This window comes from Megalobrama amblycephala, linkage group LG8 (assembly GCF_018812025.1).
Source record: "Megalobrama amblycephala isolate DHTTF-2021 linkage group LG8, ASM1881202v1, whole genome shotgun sequence".
NCBI classification, from domain to species: Eukaryota; Metazoa; Chordata; class Actinopteri; order Cypriniformes; family Xenocyprididae; genus Megalobrama; species Megalobrama amblycephala.
This window is the reverse complement of record NC_063051.1, coordinates 11,220,332-11,240,444: the sequence shown is the minus strand read 5'-3', so window position 1 is coordinate 11,240,444 and position 20,113 is coordinate 11,220,332. Positions and strand designations below refer to the sequence as shown.

Below are 20,113 nucleotides of genomic sequence, written 5' to 3'. Positions count from 1 at the left end.
TAATTTAAAAACAATTTAATTGCTTTATTAGATACAAAAAAAACAAATAATTATTAATATTAATAATAACATTTTCATATTTTATTGTATTATTTGTAGTTTCTAATATTACACAAGTCTAATTTTTAAATTTAAATGTCTATGTAATGTATATATTACAATGTTATTTTATGCTATCCTGAAATCTCAAATTTGAGGTTTTATAATCAATATTTTTTTGTGTCTCTGTTTCTATGTGCGTGGTCAGCGGCTGGTCATCGTATGTGGGCCCTGCAGAGGCTACGCAAGCTCCTTACCACCGAATATGGGCAATCCATAAACATCAACCGCCTCTTAGGAGATAGCGAAGGAGAGGCTCGCTCAATGGTTAGACAATGTACATTTTTGTAATGAATTGAACGGTTAGACAATATGTATGTATGTATGTATGTATGTATGTATTTTTAATTGTACAATTAACTTTTTCTGCATGCTGTGTAGAGTTTTACAGGAAGTGCATTAGCTGCTCTGGTGAAAGGACTTCCTGAGGCTTTACAGAGACAGTATGAGTATGAGGAACCTATAGTCAGGGGTGGCAAACAGCTACTCCACAGCCCGTTCTTCAAGGTGTGTTTGTCTGCCTAATAGAAGTACTTAGTAAGTTTGAGAGATGAGTTTTCCAGAAATAATGTTTTATTTTTGTCTTTTTTAGGTGTTGGTGGCACTTGCATGTGATCTAGAGTTGGACACTCTTCCCTGCTGTGCTGAGACACACAAATGGGCGTGGTTCCGACGCTATTGTACCGCCTCCAGAGTGGCAGTGGCTCTGGACAAGAGGACCCCTTTACCCCGCCCTTTCCTGGATGAGGTTGGGATTTCTAATATTGGTTTGAAATTAGAGGACTTCTTTCTTTATGGTTGAGATTCTTGACAGTCAAGACAAAAATAACATGTTATCTTGACATCAACTTGATGGTGCTATTAACTTAATTACCCAAGTGAAGCATTTTGTAGGCTATTTTATACATTTATACCTTCTTTTATGTACATACAGTACAGTCCAAAAGTTTGGAACCACTAAGATTTTTAATGTTTTTAAAAGAAGTTTCGTCTGCTCACCAAGGCTACATTTATGTAATTAAAAATACAGTAAAAAACAGTAATATTGTGAAATATTATTACAATTTAAAATAACTGTTTTCTATTTGAATATATTTCACAAAGTAATTTATTCCTGTGATGGCAAAGCTGAATATTCAGCATCATTACTCCAGTCTTCAGTGTCACATGATCTTCAGAAATCATTCTAATATGCTGATCTGCTGCTCAAGAAACATTTAATGTGTACAATTGTACAAAATATTTGTGTACAATATTTTTTTTCAGGATTATTTGATGAATAGAAAGTTCAAAAGAACAGTGTTTATCTGAAATCTAATCTTTTGTAACATTATAAATGTCTTTACTGCCACTTTTGATTGATTTAATGCATCCTTGCTGAATAAAAGTATTCATTTCTTTAATTTCTTTTCAAAAAAATAAAAATAAAAATTCTTACTGACCCCAAACTTTTGAACGGTAGTGTATAATGCTACAGAAGCTTTGTATTTCAGATAAATGCTGTTCTTTTGAACTTTCTATTCATCAAGGAATCCTGAAAAAAAAAAAAAAAAAAAGTACTCAACTGTTTTCAACATTGAAAATAATCATAAATGTTTATTGAGCAGCAAATCAGCATATTAGAATGATTTCTGAAGGATCATGTGACACTGAAGACTGGAGTAACGATGCTGAAAATTCAGCTTTGCATCACAGGAATAAATTACTTTGTCAAATATATTTAAATGGTACACAGTTATTTTAAATTGTAATAATATTTCACAATATTACTGTTTTTTACTGTATTTTTAATTACATAAATGTAGCCTTGGTGAGCAGACGAAACTTCTTTTAAAAACATTAAAAATCTTAGTGGTTCCAAACTTTTGGACTGTACTGTATATGCATCTGATCTAATGAAATATCTTTGATTTTCCTGTATAAAAAATGATGTACCTTTTTTTTATTGTAATATTTATGTAATGTAAAAACACTTTATAGTTTATATTACCATGTATAATATCCGCAACTGTGGGTTTTTTTTTATTTTTAAACAACTGATACTGATCCTAAAATCTCTTCATTTTGACCAGGTGGCAAAGAAAATCCGCGAGCTGATGGCAGACCATGAGAACATGAACACGCTCCATGAGAGTCATGACCTGTTTAAAAGGGAGCAGGATGAGCAGTTAGTTCAGTGGATGAACAGGTAATGTGTTGTTTCACCTAATGAAACAGGTTAGACTTTATTTTTATGGTGATGTAGTTACATTGTACTTACTCAAATCAGTACTGAGTAATATTAATTAACTACATGTACCTACTATAGAGTTACGGTTAGGTTTAGGGTTAGTTACTGTTATTACTATAGTACATGCAGTAACTATGTCACCTTAAAATAAAGTGTTACTGTGAAACATAAGTAAAAATGATTTGGTGTACCTTTTAAACGATGTTTTAAATGGTCGGGATTCTAAAGTCATTTGTTAAATTTTGTTATTTGTTCTGGTTTACTGCTATATAGACGGCCAGATGATTGGACACTCTCAGCAGGCGGCAGTGGGACCATCTATGGCTGGGGACACAATCACCGGGGTCAGTTAGGTGGTATTGAAGGAGCAAAAGTCAAGGTTCCCACACCAACAGAAGCTTTAGCCACACTGCGACCTGTTCAGCTGATTGGTGGAGAGCAGACCCTGTTCGCGGTCACTGCTGATGGGAAAGTAAGATTTCATCTGCTTTTACATTTTAAAAGATTTATTTTCCATCCAGCAAGGTTGCTTTACATTTTTAATTACAATTATGATGTATTGGACCTCTGTTGTAGCAGTTGCTCTAGTCTCTAGTGTCATTCACTATGTCAGCTGAATAATAATAACTTGTCTTTGCTGTCCTCAGCTGTACGCTACAGGATATGGTGCCGGCGGTCGGCTGGGAATAGGAGGCACAGAGTCCGTCTCCACTCCGACCCTGCTGGAGTCAATTCAGCATGTTTTTATCCGGAAGGTGGCTGTGAACTCTGGGGGCAAGCACTGTTTGGCTCTCTCCTCTGAAGGAGAACTGTACTCCTGGGGAGAGGCTGAAGATGGGAAACTGGGTCATGGAAACAGAAGGTCAGCCCCATACTGTGGTTACTACTGTTGTCTTTTCACATTTGGTTAATCTCATGCAGTGATTTTGCATACTTTCATTATTCAACTGTTTTCCATCTTCACATTGAAGACAAATGCTTACAGAAAAGTATATTATTGGACATGGTATCACGTTACTCCAGTCTTCAGTGTCACATGATCCTTCAGAAATCATTCTAATATGCTGATTTGCTGCTCAATTGTGTTGAAACAGTTGTGTACTTTTTTTTTTCAGGATTCCTTGATGAATAGAAAGTTCAAAAGAACAGCATTTATCTGAAATACAAAGCTTCTGTAGCATTATACACTACCGTTCAAAAGTTTGGGGTCAGTAAGAATTTTTATTTTTATTTTTTTTGAAAAGAAATTAAAGAAATTGAATACTTTTATTCAGCAAGGATGCATTAAATCAATCAAAAGTGGCAGTAAAGACATTTATAATGTTACAAAAGATTAGATTTCAGATAAACACTGTTCTTTTGAACTTTCTATTCATCAAATAATCCTGAAAAAAAATATTGTACACAAATATTTTGTACAATTGTACACATTAAATGTTTCTTGAGCTGCAGATCAGCATATTAGAATGATTTCTGAAGGATCATGTGACACTGAAGACTGGAGTAATGATGCTGAAAATTCAGCTTTGCCATCACAGGAATAAATTACTTTGTGAAATATATTCAAATAGAAAACAGTTATTTTAAATTGTAATAATATTTCACAATATTACTGTTTTTACTGTATTTTTAATTAAATAAATGTAGCCTTGGTGAGCAGACGAAACTTCTTTTAAAAACATTAAAAATCTTAGTGGTTCCAAACTTTTGGACTGTACTGTACATTCTGCTGACTTTAAGTAACTTTGCAAGTACATCAACTTATTCTACTAACCCTAACCTAATTGTCTACTAATACTCTGAGAGTTAGTTGACATGTAGTTGCAAAATTACTTGTAGTTAGTAGAATGTCTAAAGTGGACTATTGAAATTTTAACAGTGTCTTTGATTACCATGTAAATTTTGAATTCTATGTGTCAGAAGACCATCGTATAACTAAATCACTGTATGGTACTACAGTACTTCCTTAAAGAATCGAAAGTCATTACTCACTCAAATATGCGTGCTAGACTATCACTGATTTGTTATAGCAGCTTATACTAAGCAGTACAGTATGTGTGGTCTTTTCCCCAGCCCTTGTGACCGTCCACGCGTGATTGAGTCTCTCAGAGGTGTGGAAGTGGTGGACATTGCAGCCGGTGGGGCCCATAGCGCCTGCATTACAGCCAGTGGAGAGCTCTACACATGGGGCAAAGGTCGCTATGGTCGCCTGGGTCATGGAGACAGTGAAGACCAGCTTAAACCAAAACTGGTACGTTCATTATGCATTTTTATACATATCTAGCACGAAAACAATGAATATTTTTTATTAGTGGATAACATAAATTTACACCTCACAAAGAAAAGAAAATATTTTCTAGTTATATTAGAATTTTGTAATATAGTTTATTATAGTTTATTATATTTATTTTATACTAACTTTATTAAGTTTATTATATAATTTCACTCTCCTCAGTTCTTATTAGTTCTTTATTAGTTCATCAGAAATTGCTAACTACAATCTTTATAATTTAAAAAAAAAATCTTTTTAATGTGTGACTCAAATAATGGAAATTCATTTATAACATAATAATTAATTTATAATAATAGTAATAATAATAGTTTAAATCCTGTTTATTATTATTATTATTATTATTATTATTATTAAAATACATAAATAACTGAACCAAGCAACCAAACTGATTCACTAAAATTAGTCAGGCTTTTCAATTGTAGTTGATATTTAATTTTTTATTTTATTTTATTTTATATTTTTTTATTTATTTTATTTTATTTTATTTTATTATTTTTTATTTTATTTTATTTTATTTTATTTTTATTTTGGGGGGGGGTATTGGTACTGGACAATTTTGAAAAGGGATTTTAAATAAAGTTTAGTTAGTGGTATAATATATAATGTATAATGCGTGCATTGCCTTTGCATGTGTATAGGTGGAGGCTCTGCAGGGTCACCGGGTGATAGACGTTGCATGCGGCAGCGGGGATGCCCAGACTCTGTGTCTGACTGATGATGACATGGTGTGGTCATGGGGGGATGGAGACTATGGCAAATTGGGCCGAGGTGGTAGTGACGGATGTAAAGTGCCTATGAAGGTGAGACTGCTTGTGCAGTTACTCAAGTATCAAAGCTTTTCTTGTTAGTGATTCCAGTATGATTCATCACATCTCATTCTCTCTTTCTCTGCTTAGATTGACTCATTAACTGGATTGGGTGTTGTGAAAGTGGAATGCGGCTCTCAGTTCTCTGTGGCTCTCACCAAGTCTGGAGCAGTTTACACATGGTAATCAATCCCACAATACCGTGGTACCATAAACAGATCTTTTATTTAGTGAGGACACATATAGAGTTGTTTACATGCTCATGTGTGATTTAGGGGGAAGGGTGACTACCACAGGCTGGGACACGGCTCGGATGATCATGTTCGCAGACCCCGGCAGGTCCAGGGTTTGCAAGGCAAGAAGGTCATCGCCATAGCAACTGGTTCTCTTCACTGTGTGTGCTGCACAGAGGATGGTAGGATTTTTTTAACCTTTGTTTTTTGTTTTGTGTTAAGCAGGTCTTTGTACACCTTATCATAATCTTGTTTAAGATCTTTAGGGTCTTTATGGCATTTATAATATTTTAAATGTAGTTGTATCAAATTTAAGGCCATAAAAGCCTTAAGTATCTTAAATGGTATAATAAAAGTCTTAATTAGAACAAGAAGTCTTAAATTTGGGGACAGTAAAACAGGAATCGTGAAATGGCTTACTATTAAACTTCAGAAGACGTTGATTTAATGGAATAAATGTAATTGATGCACGTTTCAAAGAAAAAATGTGACGCTGTTGCGCGTTCTACAGATTCATGGTTTCAGGGCAGTTTACAGTCTATGAATACTGTGCATTTATACCAATCTATTGCTCATGATCTACTGTTAAAGAATTATGATCATGTTTAACTTATGGTGTTTATTTCATTATTACAAACTCGTCACATTTCTAAAAAAGTGCAGCTGCATTGTATACAGAGATTACCAGGGTAACCGCTATATTTTCTGCTGTTCTAACTATGCTATTCTTAAAATTAGGAGATATATCATGTTTTAAATTTAAATAATAATTTAATAATTTTGACTCAACCCTTTTCTTAAAAATGGTTTAAAGGCTGAAATGTGAGGTTTATCATTTTATACAACTTTTTGCTTATTATTTGAATGCTAAAGTTAATAATTTTATGGTTTGGATTCTAGCATAGATTTTGCTCTTCCCCAACCATATGGTACTAATTTTGTTTGTGCAGGTCTTAAAAAACCTTAAATTTGATTTGAATAACCCTGCAGATACCCTGTATATAGATGTTTGGTATTTTCTTTCACAGGCTGGCACAGTCTGTATACTTAGTCATTTTTATTTTGTGGAGGATTTGCTAAATACATGAATGTAAATGCACAGGTGAAGTGTACACGTGGGGTGACAACGATGAGGGTCAGCTCGGTGATGGGACCACCAATGCTATTCAGCGGCCCAGGCTGGTGGCAGCACTGCAGGGCAAGAAGATAAACCGTGTGGCTTGTGGCTCAGCACACACACTTGCCTGGTCCACTAGTAAACCTACCAATGCTGGAAAACTGCCTGCTCAGGTACCGTGCCACCAAAAATTGATCGATCACATAAGACGACAATAATAAAAATGTCAAAGAACTAAATATTTAACCATTCATCATTTTAAATGTGCTAAATGGTGAGTGTAATTAATTAAATGTTTGTCTGTAGGTTCCTATGGAGTACAACCACTTGCAAGAGATTGCCATCATAGGCCTGAGAAACCGATTACTGCTACTGCACCACATCTCTGAGCTCTTCTGCCCCTGCATCCCAATGTTTGACCTAGAAGGACGACTGGGCGAGACTGGACACGGTGTCTCCGTTGGCTTTGACACACTCCGTGGAATCCTCATATCACAGGGCAAGGTGAGGATATTTTAAAGGAGTATTATTTATTTTAATACCAATTCCTAAGTATATTTTTTCACAGTTTTGTTTTCAATATCTATAGGAGGCAGCATTCCGTAAGGTGGTGCAGGCCACCATGGTTAGAGACCGACAGCATGGCCCAGTGGTGGAGCTGAACAGGATACAGGTACACTTGTGTACAAAATGTGGTTTGAGATCTGCATTCAACCCGCAATGCAGTAAATCTCACCATCGGGTCCAAAATTAACGTTTTGCGTGAATGAATAAATGAGTGAATGAATTTATTTAGTTATGTATTTTTAACATTTAAATGTTAAGTCAGTATGTTAAATAGTTACCCATTTGAAAGAATCAGACAATCATTATTTGTTGCAATTTTAAATTTTATTTAATTGTATTTGTTTTAATTTTGAAAAAACGTTGACCAAAACTGCATGTTATTTCCTCACCAAAGCTAATTTTTACTTGCATTTCCCACTTGGTTTAGGAGTTTATTAGGATGGTAAGCAGAATCCAAAATGAACAATTACTTTTAATGGGCCAAAATAGCTTGCGGGTTCTCAGTAAAATTGTCTCCATTTCCCTAATCACCGTAATTACTGTTGCATTTCCTGCTCCATCCTGTCAGCATGGACGAACAAGTACTGTGTACACCTTGTGATTATTTTCATCCATTTTATTTTAGCTTCCATTTTGAGTAAGAGTTAGCAGCACTAAATCCTAATATTTTGAGAGATGTGTTCATTAAACAGCGTATGAATGTGTGATTTATTTTTGGATCTGCTCATCATGAGATTTACCCCCAAATATGTATCTTCATGGGCCAGTGTCCCTCTAATAGGGCCCCTTGAGTCTGGCTGGGATCTGCAAACTCTTAGAGCTGGAAAGCATAAGAGTGGAATTTATACAGTACTTCAGAGCAGAAGTGCTATATATGGAGAACCCTGTAATAATTCATACTCTCTCATTCTTTCTATCAGGTCAAGCGTTCCCGCAGTAAAGGAGGACTGGCAGGGCCAGATGGCACCAAGTCAGTGTTTGGGCAGATGTGTGCAAAGATGAGCTCTTTCAGCCCTGACAGTCTGCTGCTGCCACACCGGGTCTGGAAGGTCAAGTTTGTGGGTGAGTTTATATTTAGAGAGGGATGCTTCTACATGAAAGAGGGGATTTGGAGAAATGCTCTTAGATCATGGCCCATCTACACCATGTTTCTAACCTTGTGTGTGTTTGTAGGCGAGTCGGTCGATGACTGTGGTGGTGGATATAGTGAATCTATTGCTGAAATGTGTGAGGAACTACAGAACGGTCTCACTCCTCTCCTCATCGTCACTCCTAATGGGCGAGACGAGTCAGGAGCAAACAGAGATTGCTTCCTGCTCAACCCAGCTGCCAAGTCCCCTCTGCACATCAGCATGTTCCGCTTCCTAGGTACCACCTGCTTGTGTTTCCTACACTGAAAAGACTTGATGGGAAAAGTCTATAATTTCACAGCTGTGGTATTTCCTTCATTAGATTTGTTGGTAAACTATTCTGTTTTTATTTGTGTACAGGGGTGCTCCTAGGCATAGCAATCCGTACAGGAAGTCCTCTAAGTCTGTACCTGGCTGAACCTGTGTGGAAACAGCTGGCTGGCATGAACCTGACCATTGCTGATCTCAGTGAGGTAGGACTGTGTGTGTGTGTGTGTGTCCAAGGTTATTATAATTAACTAAAATTCTTAAATTAACCTAGATTTTATAATTATTTAGTAGTAGTAGTAGTAGTAGTATTTAAGTTTATTTTTTTATTTTTTATCTTTTTTATTGTTTTGTTTCCTTTTTGGTGTTTTTTGTTTGTTTTTGTGGCTTTTTTGATGTTTTGTTTTGGGTTTGGTGTTTTGTTTGGGGTTTTTGTTTTGTTTTTACTGCTTTTTGGTGATTTGTTTTGTGGCTTTTTGGTGTTTGTTTGTTTTGGGGCTTTTTTGATGTTTTGTTTTGGGGTTTTTGTTTTGTTTTTACTGCTTTTTGGTGATTTGTTTTGTGGCTTTTGATGTTTTTTGTTTTGTTTTTGGCATTTTGTTTTGGGGTTTTTTTTTGCTGCTTTTTGGTGGTGGTTTGTCTTGGGGCGCTATTTTGTTGTTGGTTTTTTTTGTTGTTTTTTTTTTTCAATCAGCACTTCAGAATTATACATGACATAGTAAGTATGTCTGTAGTTGCAGCTTATGGCAAGGCCTCTTGAATCCATTATATAAATGAATATAATGAGAGCACATACCTATTGTGCATTTTGTTCCTTTGTCCTGATTGTGGTCAGCTGATATAGATGACAGTCATAAAACCTACCGCCTGTAATGCATATGTACTGTAAGAAGCTTTCTCTAAATCTATGTGGTATGTTTATGCTACATTAATACTGCATTTCTCAGCAGTTGCTTACATAAAACTACAGGAATGTTTTACACTTATACAAATACAGCTTTTTTTTTTAATTGAGTGATCTTTGAGGTATAAAGCGTGAGACAGTGTGCGCACATGCACGTGTGATGTGTAAAAATGAATGTGAGTGTACGCATCTCCTGCATTCACGCTGAGATCATGTGTTGCTGAGACGTCTGCAGTGATGGCGTTTCTCAGCACAGGATGTCTCTTGCTCACAGAGCAGCTGTTGTTTGTTGTTTTTGCCTGGAGATATCAGAAAGGTTAAAGAGAAAGATTACCAGGCACAAGACAACAGTGAGACGCTGACTGTGATGCACTCACTGACACCCACACATTCCTTTAATTCCTTTACTATGGTCATTTGCACAGGTTTAGATTATATTTAGTCATCTTTGTTGAATGAAGTCATGGAAACAGTCTCCTCCGTATAACATTCTCCTGCTAGATTACTCACATCATCCAACTACAACTTGAAGGTTCGCTAGTACCTGAATCTGAAAAGTGGCAAACTTTTATTTAAATTCACTGTAGTTTAAATGTTTGGAAGAAGTCTCTTATGCTGTAAAAATGATTGTATTTATCAAAAATACAGTAAAAAGAGTAATATTGTGAAATACTGTTACAATTTAAAGGGTTAGTTCACCCAAAAATGAAAATTCTGTCATTTATTACTTACCCTCATGTCGTTCCACACCCGTAAGACCTTTGTTAATCTTCGGAACACAAATTAAGATAATTTAGTTGAAATCCGTGAGGCCTGCATAGGGAGCAATGACACTTCCTCTCTCAAGATTCATAAAGGTACTAAAAACATATTTAAATCAGTTCATGTGAGTACAGTGGTTCAATATTAATATTATAAAGTGACGAGAATATTTTTGGTGCGCCAAAAAAACCAAAATAACGACTTATTTAGTGATGGACGATTTTAAAACACTGCTTCAGGAAGCATCGGATCATAAATGAATCAGTGTATCGAATCTGCTGTTCGGAGCGCCAAAGTCAAGTGATTTCAGCCGTTGGCAGTTTGACACACTGATTCATTTGTGCTCCGATGCTTCCTGAAGCAGTGTTTTGAATTCGGCCATCACTAAAGAAGTCGTTATTTTTTTTTTTTTTTTGGTGCTCCAAAAATATTCTTGTCGCTTTATAACGTTAATATTGAACCACTGTACTCACATAAACCGATTTAAATATAGTACCTTTATGGATCTTGAGAGAGGAAATGTCATTGCTCCCTATGGAGGCCTCACGGAGCCATTGGATTTCAACTAAAATATCTTAATTTGTGTTCCGAAGATTAACAAAGGTCTTATGGGTGTGGAACGACATGAGGGTGAGTAATAAATGACAGAACTTTCATTTTTGGGTGAACTACCCCTTTAAAATACAGTTTTCTATTTTACTGTATTTTAAAATGTAATTTAATCTTGTGATGTCAAAGATGAATTTTCAGCAGCCATTACTCCAGTCTTCAGTGTCATATAATCCTTCAGAAATCATTCTACAAAATTATAATATGCTGATTTGGTGCTTAAGAAACATTTCCTATTATTATTATTATTATTATTATCAATGTTGAAAACAGTTGTGCTGCTTATTTTTGGTGAATGGAAAGTTCAAAAGAACAGTGTTTATTTGAAATAGAAATATTTTACTGCCATATTTGATCAATTTGATTACATTTTTCATTTGATCAAAGGCTAAATTAAAGTACTAATTTTTTGTTTTAAAAAATTGAACCCTAAATTTTGAAGGATGTGTATTTATAAAAATAAAGTCTTGCTTGCTTTCCACAATATTTTACCTCACTTTTTTATTTTGTGTTAGGTGGACAAGGACTTCATCCCCGGTCTGATGTATATCAGAGATAACGAGGCATCTGCGGAGGAGTTTGAGGCTATGCCTCTACCCTTCACTGTGCCCAGTGCCTGTGGACAGGAAGTCCAGCTCAGCTCCAAACATTCCCACATCACCTTAGAGAACCGCAGCGAATATGTGCGGCTAGCAATAAACTACAGGTGTGACTAATTTGATTTTTTTTTTTTATAAAGTTTTACCAACAAATCCTGAGGAAAGAACCACTTCATGAATAAAATAAATATTGCTGGTTTGTTGTTGTCTTGTTCTTCCAGGCTGCATGAATTCGATGAGCAGGTGTCTGCAGTAAGGGAGGGTATGGCTCGTGTGGTACCGGTGCCTCTCCTCTCTCTCTTTACCGGCTATGAGCTGGAGACCATGGTGAGTGCTTCTTCAACATAAACACACTGAGCAAACATGTCGTCAGGAATCCTTATTAGACTTCATGTCACTTGTTTGTGTTTGTCTAGGTGTGTGGTAGCCCTGACATCCCCCTGCACCTGCTCAAATCAGTGGCCACGTATAAGGGGGTGGAGCCCACTGCTCCTCTCATCCAGTGGTTCTGGGAGGTGATGGAGTCTTTCTCTAACACGGAACGCTCACTCTTTCTCCGGTTCGTCTGGGGTCGCACACGCCTTCCCAGGACCATTGCAGACTTCCGTGGAAGAGACTTTGTGGTGCAGGTAACTTGTAACTCTGAAAAGCATCACTTGAATGGATGGTTTCACCCGAAATTAAAATCTACCCACCCATATGTCAGTCCAAACTGTGCAAGAGACCCAAGCGGTCACAAGGAGAACTGCACCAAGATGTAAACATGGGAGCGACCAAAAAGGTGTTTAATACAAGCAGCAAATAAATTTGGTTAGGAGCAGAAATAAAACGGGTTATCTATAAAAACAGTCTAAAGTGCTGGGTACATTATCAACTCTCCTCTTCATCATTTATGGACGGGAGTTTCAGTGCGCTCAAGCAGCGCTTTAATAACCTTGTTCAAATTCACTTAAACCATAATCCGTCATCCGTTCCTCCCTTCAACTAGTGACAGTGTAGTGACAAATTGGGTCCCCCTGAAATCGGGTCTCCATTAGGACCCCGCTCGATCCCATTGGTTCATATTGCTTTTAATATGTACTCTCTTTAGTGTCTGTTTACAAGTCCTACAAAATCATGTTATAATAAATGTTGTTTCAGCTATGTTATAATGATCTTATGTACTAGCATAGCAAACGGATACCCGGTTAGCCTGATAGCTTAGTTTATACATGCATTTTCACTTACCCTACATGTATTTACAATCATCTTTAATCTAATTGTGTTGAATTAAGTGAAGAGTTCATTTGCAAAAACGGATAACTCCGTTTTTATTAATTCTCATAAATCATGATTTTGATTGTGCATTCCAAATAATATCAATCAAACGCTGTTGGGTTGTTTTGATTTAGTAACTAAAACAATACAGGTAACTTACAAAATTAAAGTTCATGGAAAGTATGTTTCTTCATAAAATAATAATTTTGTTTTTTCAGCAAAAGTCGTTTTTTTCGTGTCTTTTCGAAGGGACTAGCAGCCTTGTCACCTGACCTGAATACTGCGCGCTGATTAGCTAAAACAGACTTATCGGGTTTTGTACACAAACAACAAGGGCGTTTGTCGGATTCTGCTGTAAAATGTGAACTCGCGATGCCTTGAAAGTGGACAATACTGGCTTTTTTAACACAAAATATTTAGGGTTCAGTACATCCTATATGTGGAGAATAACGCAGTCAGTTCATTTTTTTTTTTTAAAGTGGCGTTTATCGGTTTTTGCAAATAAACTCTTCAAGTGTTAAATGTCCAAATATTTCAGTTATAAATAAAACAAATTAATTATGCTCAATTATTCACTTAATAGGCTTTAATAATTATTATTTATAAATTAACAGTTAACTTACACTTGAATTGACAATCAAGTGTAAGAAGTTACATTCAATTTGTTTTCTTGCGCATAATATACATTTATTACATACAGTATATGGGTATTTTAAATCAATATAATTCATATATACTTAGGATAATCATTAACTGACAGTTTGGGGAAACCCAATTTCGAGGGAGGACCCAATTTGTCATGACAATGGCTACCCTAAATACTCAAATTTTCCCGCTTACTATTTGGAGCATACCATTTTTTAACTCTTGCTTCATCTTGATTAAATTAATAAACACAAGATGATTAAGAACAAGAGTTAAAACAAGTCGATAAATACAATGAATAGGATGGATAAAACCAACACACATGTGCACAAACATTTCCATAAATAGCTAACGTCCCCCCCTACAGTGCTTTCTTTATATACATATGTATGTGTGCATGTTGCTCATTTTTAGAGTTTTTGCCTTGTTTGCCCAGGTTCTGGATAAATACAACCCACCCGACCATTTCCTCCCAGAGTCCTACACCTGCTTCTTCCTGCTCAAACTGCCTCGCTACTCCTGTAAGCTAGTCTTGGAGGAGAAACTCAAATACGCCATTCACTTCTGCAAGTCCATTGACACGGATGACTACGCACGGATTGCTTTGAGCGGTGAGCCTGCCGCGGATGACAGCAGCGACGACTCTGACAATGAGGACGCGGACTCGTTTGCTTCCGACTCCACACAGGATTACCTGACAGGACACTGAACTCTTAACCGCTGGTTAAACTCCTTCTCACGAACACGCACATACACACAAACACACACACGCAGACATATTGTGTGTTAAGTTGTAGTAAGTCTTGAAAGTAAGCTGACAAGAAGAAAAAGAAGTTTAAATGAAAACTGAACTGAAGATGTTTGTTTTAACCTCACTTATTAATATGTGCATAGACACAAATACAACTAAATGAAGAGAAATAAGTGTATATCATGTGCAATTAGCTTTAAAGCACTATAAGCTGGTGAAAAGCAAGATAGAGAGTTTTTTTTTTTTTTTTTTTTTTAACTTTGTTGTGAAGAGAACCAGGAAGACAGGAGAAACTACACATCTCTTTGTGTTAAACGTTGTGTTCATGTTTTATTACAGAGGACAGACCGCTTAGCCTAGCACTGTGGTAGACGACTCCTGACAGGCGTTTATGTGAAGATCTTCACATCAATTTTGTGTTAAATAGCTAGTATTATGAACTTTAGCTTCGCCTCTTTATTTGAAAACGGCAGTGTTTCTTTAAGAACCTTTTTAACTTGGAGCAGGACATTTTGTGTTCTCATTTGGTCGGTGGAAGCCTGATCAGGGGTTGTTTTTAGGTTGTCGGTCACTATCCTCTCCTCCCATATGTGTCTGCACTGTTCTCCTTATGGAATGTATATAATTTGATTGTGCCATGTGTTTATGAGAAATCTCATTCCCATGTTATAAATAAATGTTAATTTCTGTTAATAAATTTAAACTTGGAAGTTTATTATTATTAATGTTATTATTATTATTTTTTGAATTTATATAATTGTATATTTTTGAGTGTTTGTACAGAATATAAAATTTGATACAGCCTTTAAAAACAACTAGCTGATACTGATATTTGTCAAAATATTGGTCAATATATTATTTGAAATGCATAGAATCTTTTTTTTTTTTTTTTCTTCTAAATTACATAATTATACATTTTTGTAGACTGTATGTTAGCATAGCATTTTGAGAAGTACCGACTAATATTATGTTCAATAACCAATATGATGGCCAAAATTATAAATCCATATTTTACCAATAGAACAGATTGGTAATGGTTGAATATTTTTGTGAGATTGAACCACACCCCCAAATTTTGAAATGTAAGCCCTACCTCCTAATACTTCCTTCCAGTGTTGATACTGGATGATGATAATAATAATAATTAATAATGATGAAGTCATACTCATTCTAAAACTACATTTTTGTTTATTTAATATTTAATAATCCCCAAATATGCGAGCACTTTGCCACGCTTTAGATTCAGTCTACTTTGGCTTTGGTCTTGTGTGGGATTTCCAGACCTTTTAAGGCACGTTCCTCTGAAACGTAAACGGTTTAATAAAATCCCCATAATGACTTGCACAACTCATACTGGCTTACGTGGTAGAGAGTGACCACTTCCACCCCTTTACAGTTCTCACGTGCAGCCAAAGGAAAGTCAAGTGATGTTTATCCGTGATTTGGCTGAGCCTTCAAGCTCTGCATACATTACTTTTGGTTCACAGGCTGTGTTGTTAATGGGCCACAGTAGTAAGCTAAGAGGTCAAAGGTTACATAGTAAACCTGCCTCCTCTATCCTCTGCCTACATCAAAGTGTGACGTAGTTTGAGGAGATGAAAGGATATTAGGGGTGCATGACAGAGGAAAAATGGGAGGAGTGTTGGCTTAATTTGGCTTAGAAATCAGGAGCATTCTTCATCGTCTTAATGCCTTTTTCTTTCTTTCATAAGCAGAAATCACAGAGCGCATTATGCTGGAATGTGTCAGGTGCTGTACTCATGTCGGGTTGGCTCCAGGCAGGCAGAAGAAATGAACCAGGGATGTAAAACTGTACTTCATTTAGAATGCAGCAGCAAGGTCTGACTTTACTGTACATTCTCTCATAAATAGTTCAAACAGCCTGAGAAGAACAAAACACTTGTTAAATGCCAAATAATATTATGGTAATATTTTATTTTGCACAATAACCAAAATGATGGCCAATATTATAAATCTATATTCTTAAACTAAATTTAGTTATTTTGCAAAATACTTAAATTTACTGTTGTATAGTATTAATACTATATGATACTCTCAAATTATACTCTCAATATTTTTAGTGGACCTCATTGAATATTTTCTGAAATGCAGCTTTAATTCCTCTTAAAATTGAGGTGTTCCTGTATTCTTCTTGCTCTTCCTGTCTATTCAGTAAATTAAATGTTATGCAAGAAGTGTTGAATTCATTCGGTAGCGTTGCATAAGTACCCACCACTGTAGGAGGGCATGTGTGTGGGCAATTTTTTCATAACTGACTTTAGAGGAATTTTGCGATTAGGAGAGCTCAGACGGCTGGGATCCTGTGATGGCTGGGTCTGTTGGATGTTTTGTGGGATCTCAATAGTCATACAGTATACTGGGTATTTTACCTGTGTGTCCCTTTTCCTCATTATCTGAGGACTCTATTTGACCTTACAAAGTCCAATTATGCACTTCAGTGGGTTTCACAGTCTCTTCCGATTCTGATGTACACTAAATGGGCTCCCATGCACAGGATCACTCTTACTGGTACATCATATCCAGGGTTTATTCTTTGAGGACTATGCAGGAAGTGCTTAGGAAATATACATTAATCAAAACAGCTGTCTGATTGAAGGAATAGTTTATCTTACTGATTACTCTCAAATCAATCCCCTCTCATCAGTATCATGCCTTCATCAGTGCATATTAAAATGAGGAAAAAGCCCCCCTTTTACCTTAATGACAACACCACTTGAGCATGATCTCTACAAGTTATGATCCAATGAGTTAATATCACAGATTTTCTTGTTTCATTAGTGACCTAGAAAAATCTATATTTCATATCCATTTTATACCAGAACATGGTTGTTATTTTTTTCTCTCCGTTTTGGTTAGTTTTTTGTTTGATTTTGCTTAGTTTTTTATTTTTGTTTTGTTGTTCTTAGTTTTTGTTGTTTTGTTTAGCTTAGTTTTTGTTTCATTTTGCTTAGCTTTTTTGTTTTTTTGTTTTGCTTAGTTTTTGTTTCATTTTGTTGAGTATTTTGTTTTTAGTTTTTGTTTTATTTTGCTTAGTTTTTTTATTTTAGTTATTTTGTTTTGCTGAGTTTTTGTTTTTTTTGTTTCATTTTGCTAAGTTTTTGTTTTATTTTGCTTAATTTTTGTTTTGATTAGTTAGTTTTGTCTTTTTGTTTGGTTTTGCTTAGTCTTTTGTTTTTATGTTTTATTTTGCTTAGTTTTTGTTTTTTGTTTCATTTTGTTTATTTTTTATTTTAGTTATTTGTTTTGCTTAGTTTTTGTTTTGTTTCATTTTGCTTAGTTTTTTAAAATTTGCTTAATTTTTGTTTTGCTTAGTTTTGTCTTTTTGTTCATTTTGCTTAGTATTTTGTTTTGTTTTTCTTAGTTTTTTTTTTTTTTTTTTCATTTTGCTTAGTTTTTTTTTTTTTTTTTTCTCTTTTTTTTTTTTTTTTTTTTTGCATTGCTTTTTGTTTTGTACTTTCCCAATGTGGTCTCAGATTTTTGGACTGCATTAATGTACATACGTGTGCATAAAAATCTGTCTTGTATGAAAATTCTGTGTTGTTATATTGGCCATAACCCTCAGAGAAAAGTGCAGATGAGTGAAGACCTCAGACTCTGCGCACTGGGCCAAAACCCAGAAACTACTAGAAGTCACATGAAAGTCTCTCTCACTCTTTCCTCTTCCCCACAGCGATCAACAGCACTCTTTCCGACCCGTGTGATACACCACATCACCTCCATGAACATTCAGCTCTCTTCTGCTTTTATTCTGCCTGCTTCATAACATTTTCACATTCATTTTATTCTGAAATGTGATGCACAGTGGCATGTAAGAAAGTGTATAATTTTAGGTGCAATGCACCCCCATCATTGAGTCCCTGCATAGAACTGTGTGTCAACAGTTTGCCACCCCGCTTTTGGATAGTTTAGGTCTTTTCTGCTAAATGCATAAAGATGATGATGTCACATGACCTCTGACATTGAATTTCAGGGTTAATTTGCCATCTCTGTGACCCATGCCATTGATCTGCACGGTATGTCTCCACATTAGTGCTGACACCGGTTGAGTTGTAAATTCAGATGTTTTTTTATTTGTTTTTTAAATTGATGCTTGAACATTTTACATTCAGTGGATGCAGATTGTAGAGAAATGTGGAAATATGTAAAGCTGTAAAATAAACAGATTAGGAGCAGGCAAAATTGTTATTGCTCAAATATTGCTCTTTTTTTTTTGCATCTCAAGAGACTGATCAACTGTTTTGAGTATCAATTTTGGAGACTGAGATATTAAATTGTTTTTGTTTTTACTTAGGAATATCTTTGAGAGAGGATTGGACCGCAGGTCTTGTGCAGTAAGACGGATGTAATGTAGGGCAGTGAGATTCCTTCAACTAGTGTAAGTAGGAGAAGCTTTAAGCAATAACGTCATACATAGTAAGTTGCTAGTGAGTAATATTTGAGTGTGGGCACAAGAAACAGATTAAAACGATCATTGTGTGTATTGTTTTGGTTTCAAGGGGTTGGGTGTCTTCAGGCATTTGAGGGAAAGTTGGGCATGCCTTAAACTCTAACATTGTTAATGAGTGTCCACTTCCACAAGGTCTGTGGGAGAACAGGAAAGAGGCAGGGCTGTGTATTCATTCTTTCACTCTCTCCTGTCTGTGGGTCACTCCCTCCATCTCATAGAAGAAGTGAGCATCTTCCTCCTCCTCCTCTTGAGTTCATGAAAACCTGTAGCCTGTGTGCGGCACTCGTGAGCTAGTCAGACCTGTTTGGACCCACTGGACTTTTTTTACTTTTTAATTACGTTTTAATGGTATATATATCATCATCATCATCATCATCCATCATCCATTATCTTGTTGCCCACTTCATTTAATTCTCTGCATTGTCAGGTAAGGAATTAAGTTTTGCTTTTTTTTTATATATATATATATATACAGTTAAAATTATACATGATAAGTAAAATATTTCCCTATATTTTTAATTCTATTTCTATAGTCTGAACAAACTAAACAAGAAAAACTTTTTAGTTTAGATCTTCTTGGTTACAAAATTACAACAGTGTATGTACAATTCACTTATAATTTGCATATAGTGTATATTTGATTTTGGATGTAATTTAAATGTTGAATAAATGTTGAAGACTGTCATTTCAATATTATATTTTATTTTATGTTGCAATTTGCGTTTTATATCCACACACACACACACACACACACAAAATCTCTCTGCGTTTTTTTTTTATTAATTTGAAATAGTCTCATTTTCATACACAGTATTTGTACTGAATGCATTTTTCAATGGATTATAATATTTCTTGCCACACAGAGAGAGGAGGGAGGGAGTAAAAAGGAATGTACAGTAATGTCTGGAGAGTGTGTGAGAGCTTTGTGTGTGTTAAGGTTTTTTAAGCAGATTAATATTGCTCTAATTCAGAGGAAAAGCCTCAAGCCTTTGCTCTAATTTGCAATACAGGCCTAAATCCATCCATATATCTGTCAATCGGACTGTCTGTCTGACTGACTGTCTGTCTATCTATCTATCTATCTTAGTTTTAATAAGTAAACATCTCATAACATTATGAGATGGAGTAAAGTAGAATTCTGAACCACTGATTTAACAACGAAATTGAATTCAACATTAATGTTTGGTTTTTGCAGAATGACTTGCTAGTAATGTCATCTGCACCTGAGTCTGCTTTTGAATCCCTCACCCTCCCACTGTTCGGCCCACCCTAAGACTCGCAAAGTATGGCCCACCTTCCATCTCAAAACTGGAGCCAGGCCTGATTTGAATAGGGGGTAGACAGAGAAATACCACTCTATGGCAGATTACATGTTT

At 35.6% G+C, this 20,113-nt stretch overlaps 1 protein-coding gene across 5 annotated transcripts in view; it reads left to right on the top strand.

Moving 5' to 3' along the window:
• herc2 (HECT and RLD domain containing E3 ubiquitin protein ligase 2) overlaps positions 1-14,984 on the top strand; it is a 62,476-nt gene extending 47,492 nt beyond the window's left edge. For 4 of the 5 annotated variants that reach the window (XM_048199233.1, XM_048199230.1, XM_048199231.1 and 1 more), the window contains 20 exons: positions 248-366; positions 481-606; positions 692-847; positions 2,172-2,287; positions 2,603-2,801; positions 2,977-3,191; positions 4,403-4,580; positions 5,261-5,422; positions 5,519-5,610; positions 5,704-5,843; positions 6,764-6,951; positions 7,085-7,282; positions 7,368-7,451; positions 8,266-8,407; positions 8,519-8,713; positions 8,836-8,948; positions 11,533-11,723; positions 11,838-11,943; positions 12,033-12,245; positions 13,955-14,984. In XM_048199233.1, the coding sequence (XP_048055190.1) occupies positions 248-366; positions 481-606; positions 692-847; positions 2,172-2,287; positions 2,603-2,801; positions 2,977-3,191; positions 4,403-4,580; positions 5,261-5,422; positions 5,519-5,610; positions 5,704-5,843; positions 6,764-6,951; positions 7,085-7,282; positions 7,368-7,451; positions 8,266-8,407; positions 8,519-8,713; positions 8,836-8,948; positions 11,533-11,723; positions 11,838-11,943; positions 12,033-12,245; positions 13,955-14,227 (3,206 nt within the window). In that variant the 3' untranslated portion in view covers positions 14,228-14,984. Of the gene's footprint in view, positions 1-247; positions 367-480; positions 607-691; positions 848-2,171; positions 2,288-2,602; positions 2,802-2,976; positions 3,192-4,402; positions 4,581-5,260; positions 5,423-5,518; positions 5,611-5,703; positions 5,844-6,763; positions 6,952-7,084; positions 7,283-7,367; positions 7,452-8,265; positions 8,408-8,518; positions 8,714-8,835; positions 8,949-9,436; positions 10,268-11,532; positions 11,724-11,837; positions 11,944-12,032; positions 12,246-13,954 lie in introns of those variants that run through there. The other variant, XM_048199235.1, reaches the window with a different exon arrangement.
• The last annotated feature ends 5,129 nt before the right edge of the window (positions 14,985-20,113 follow it).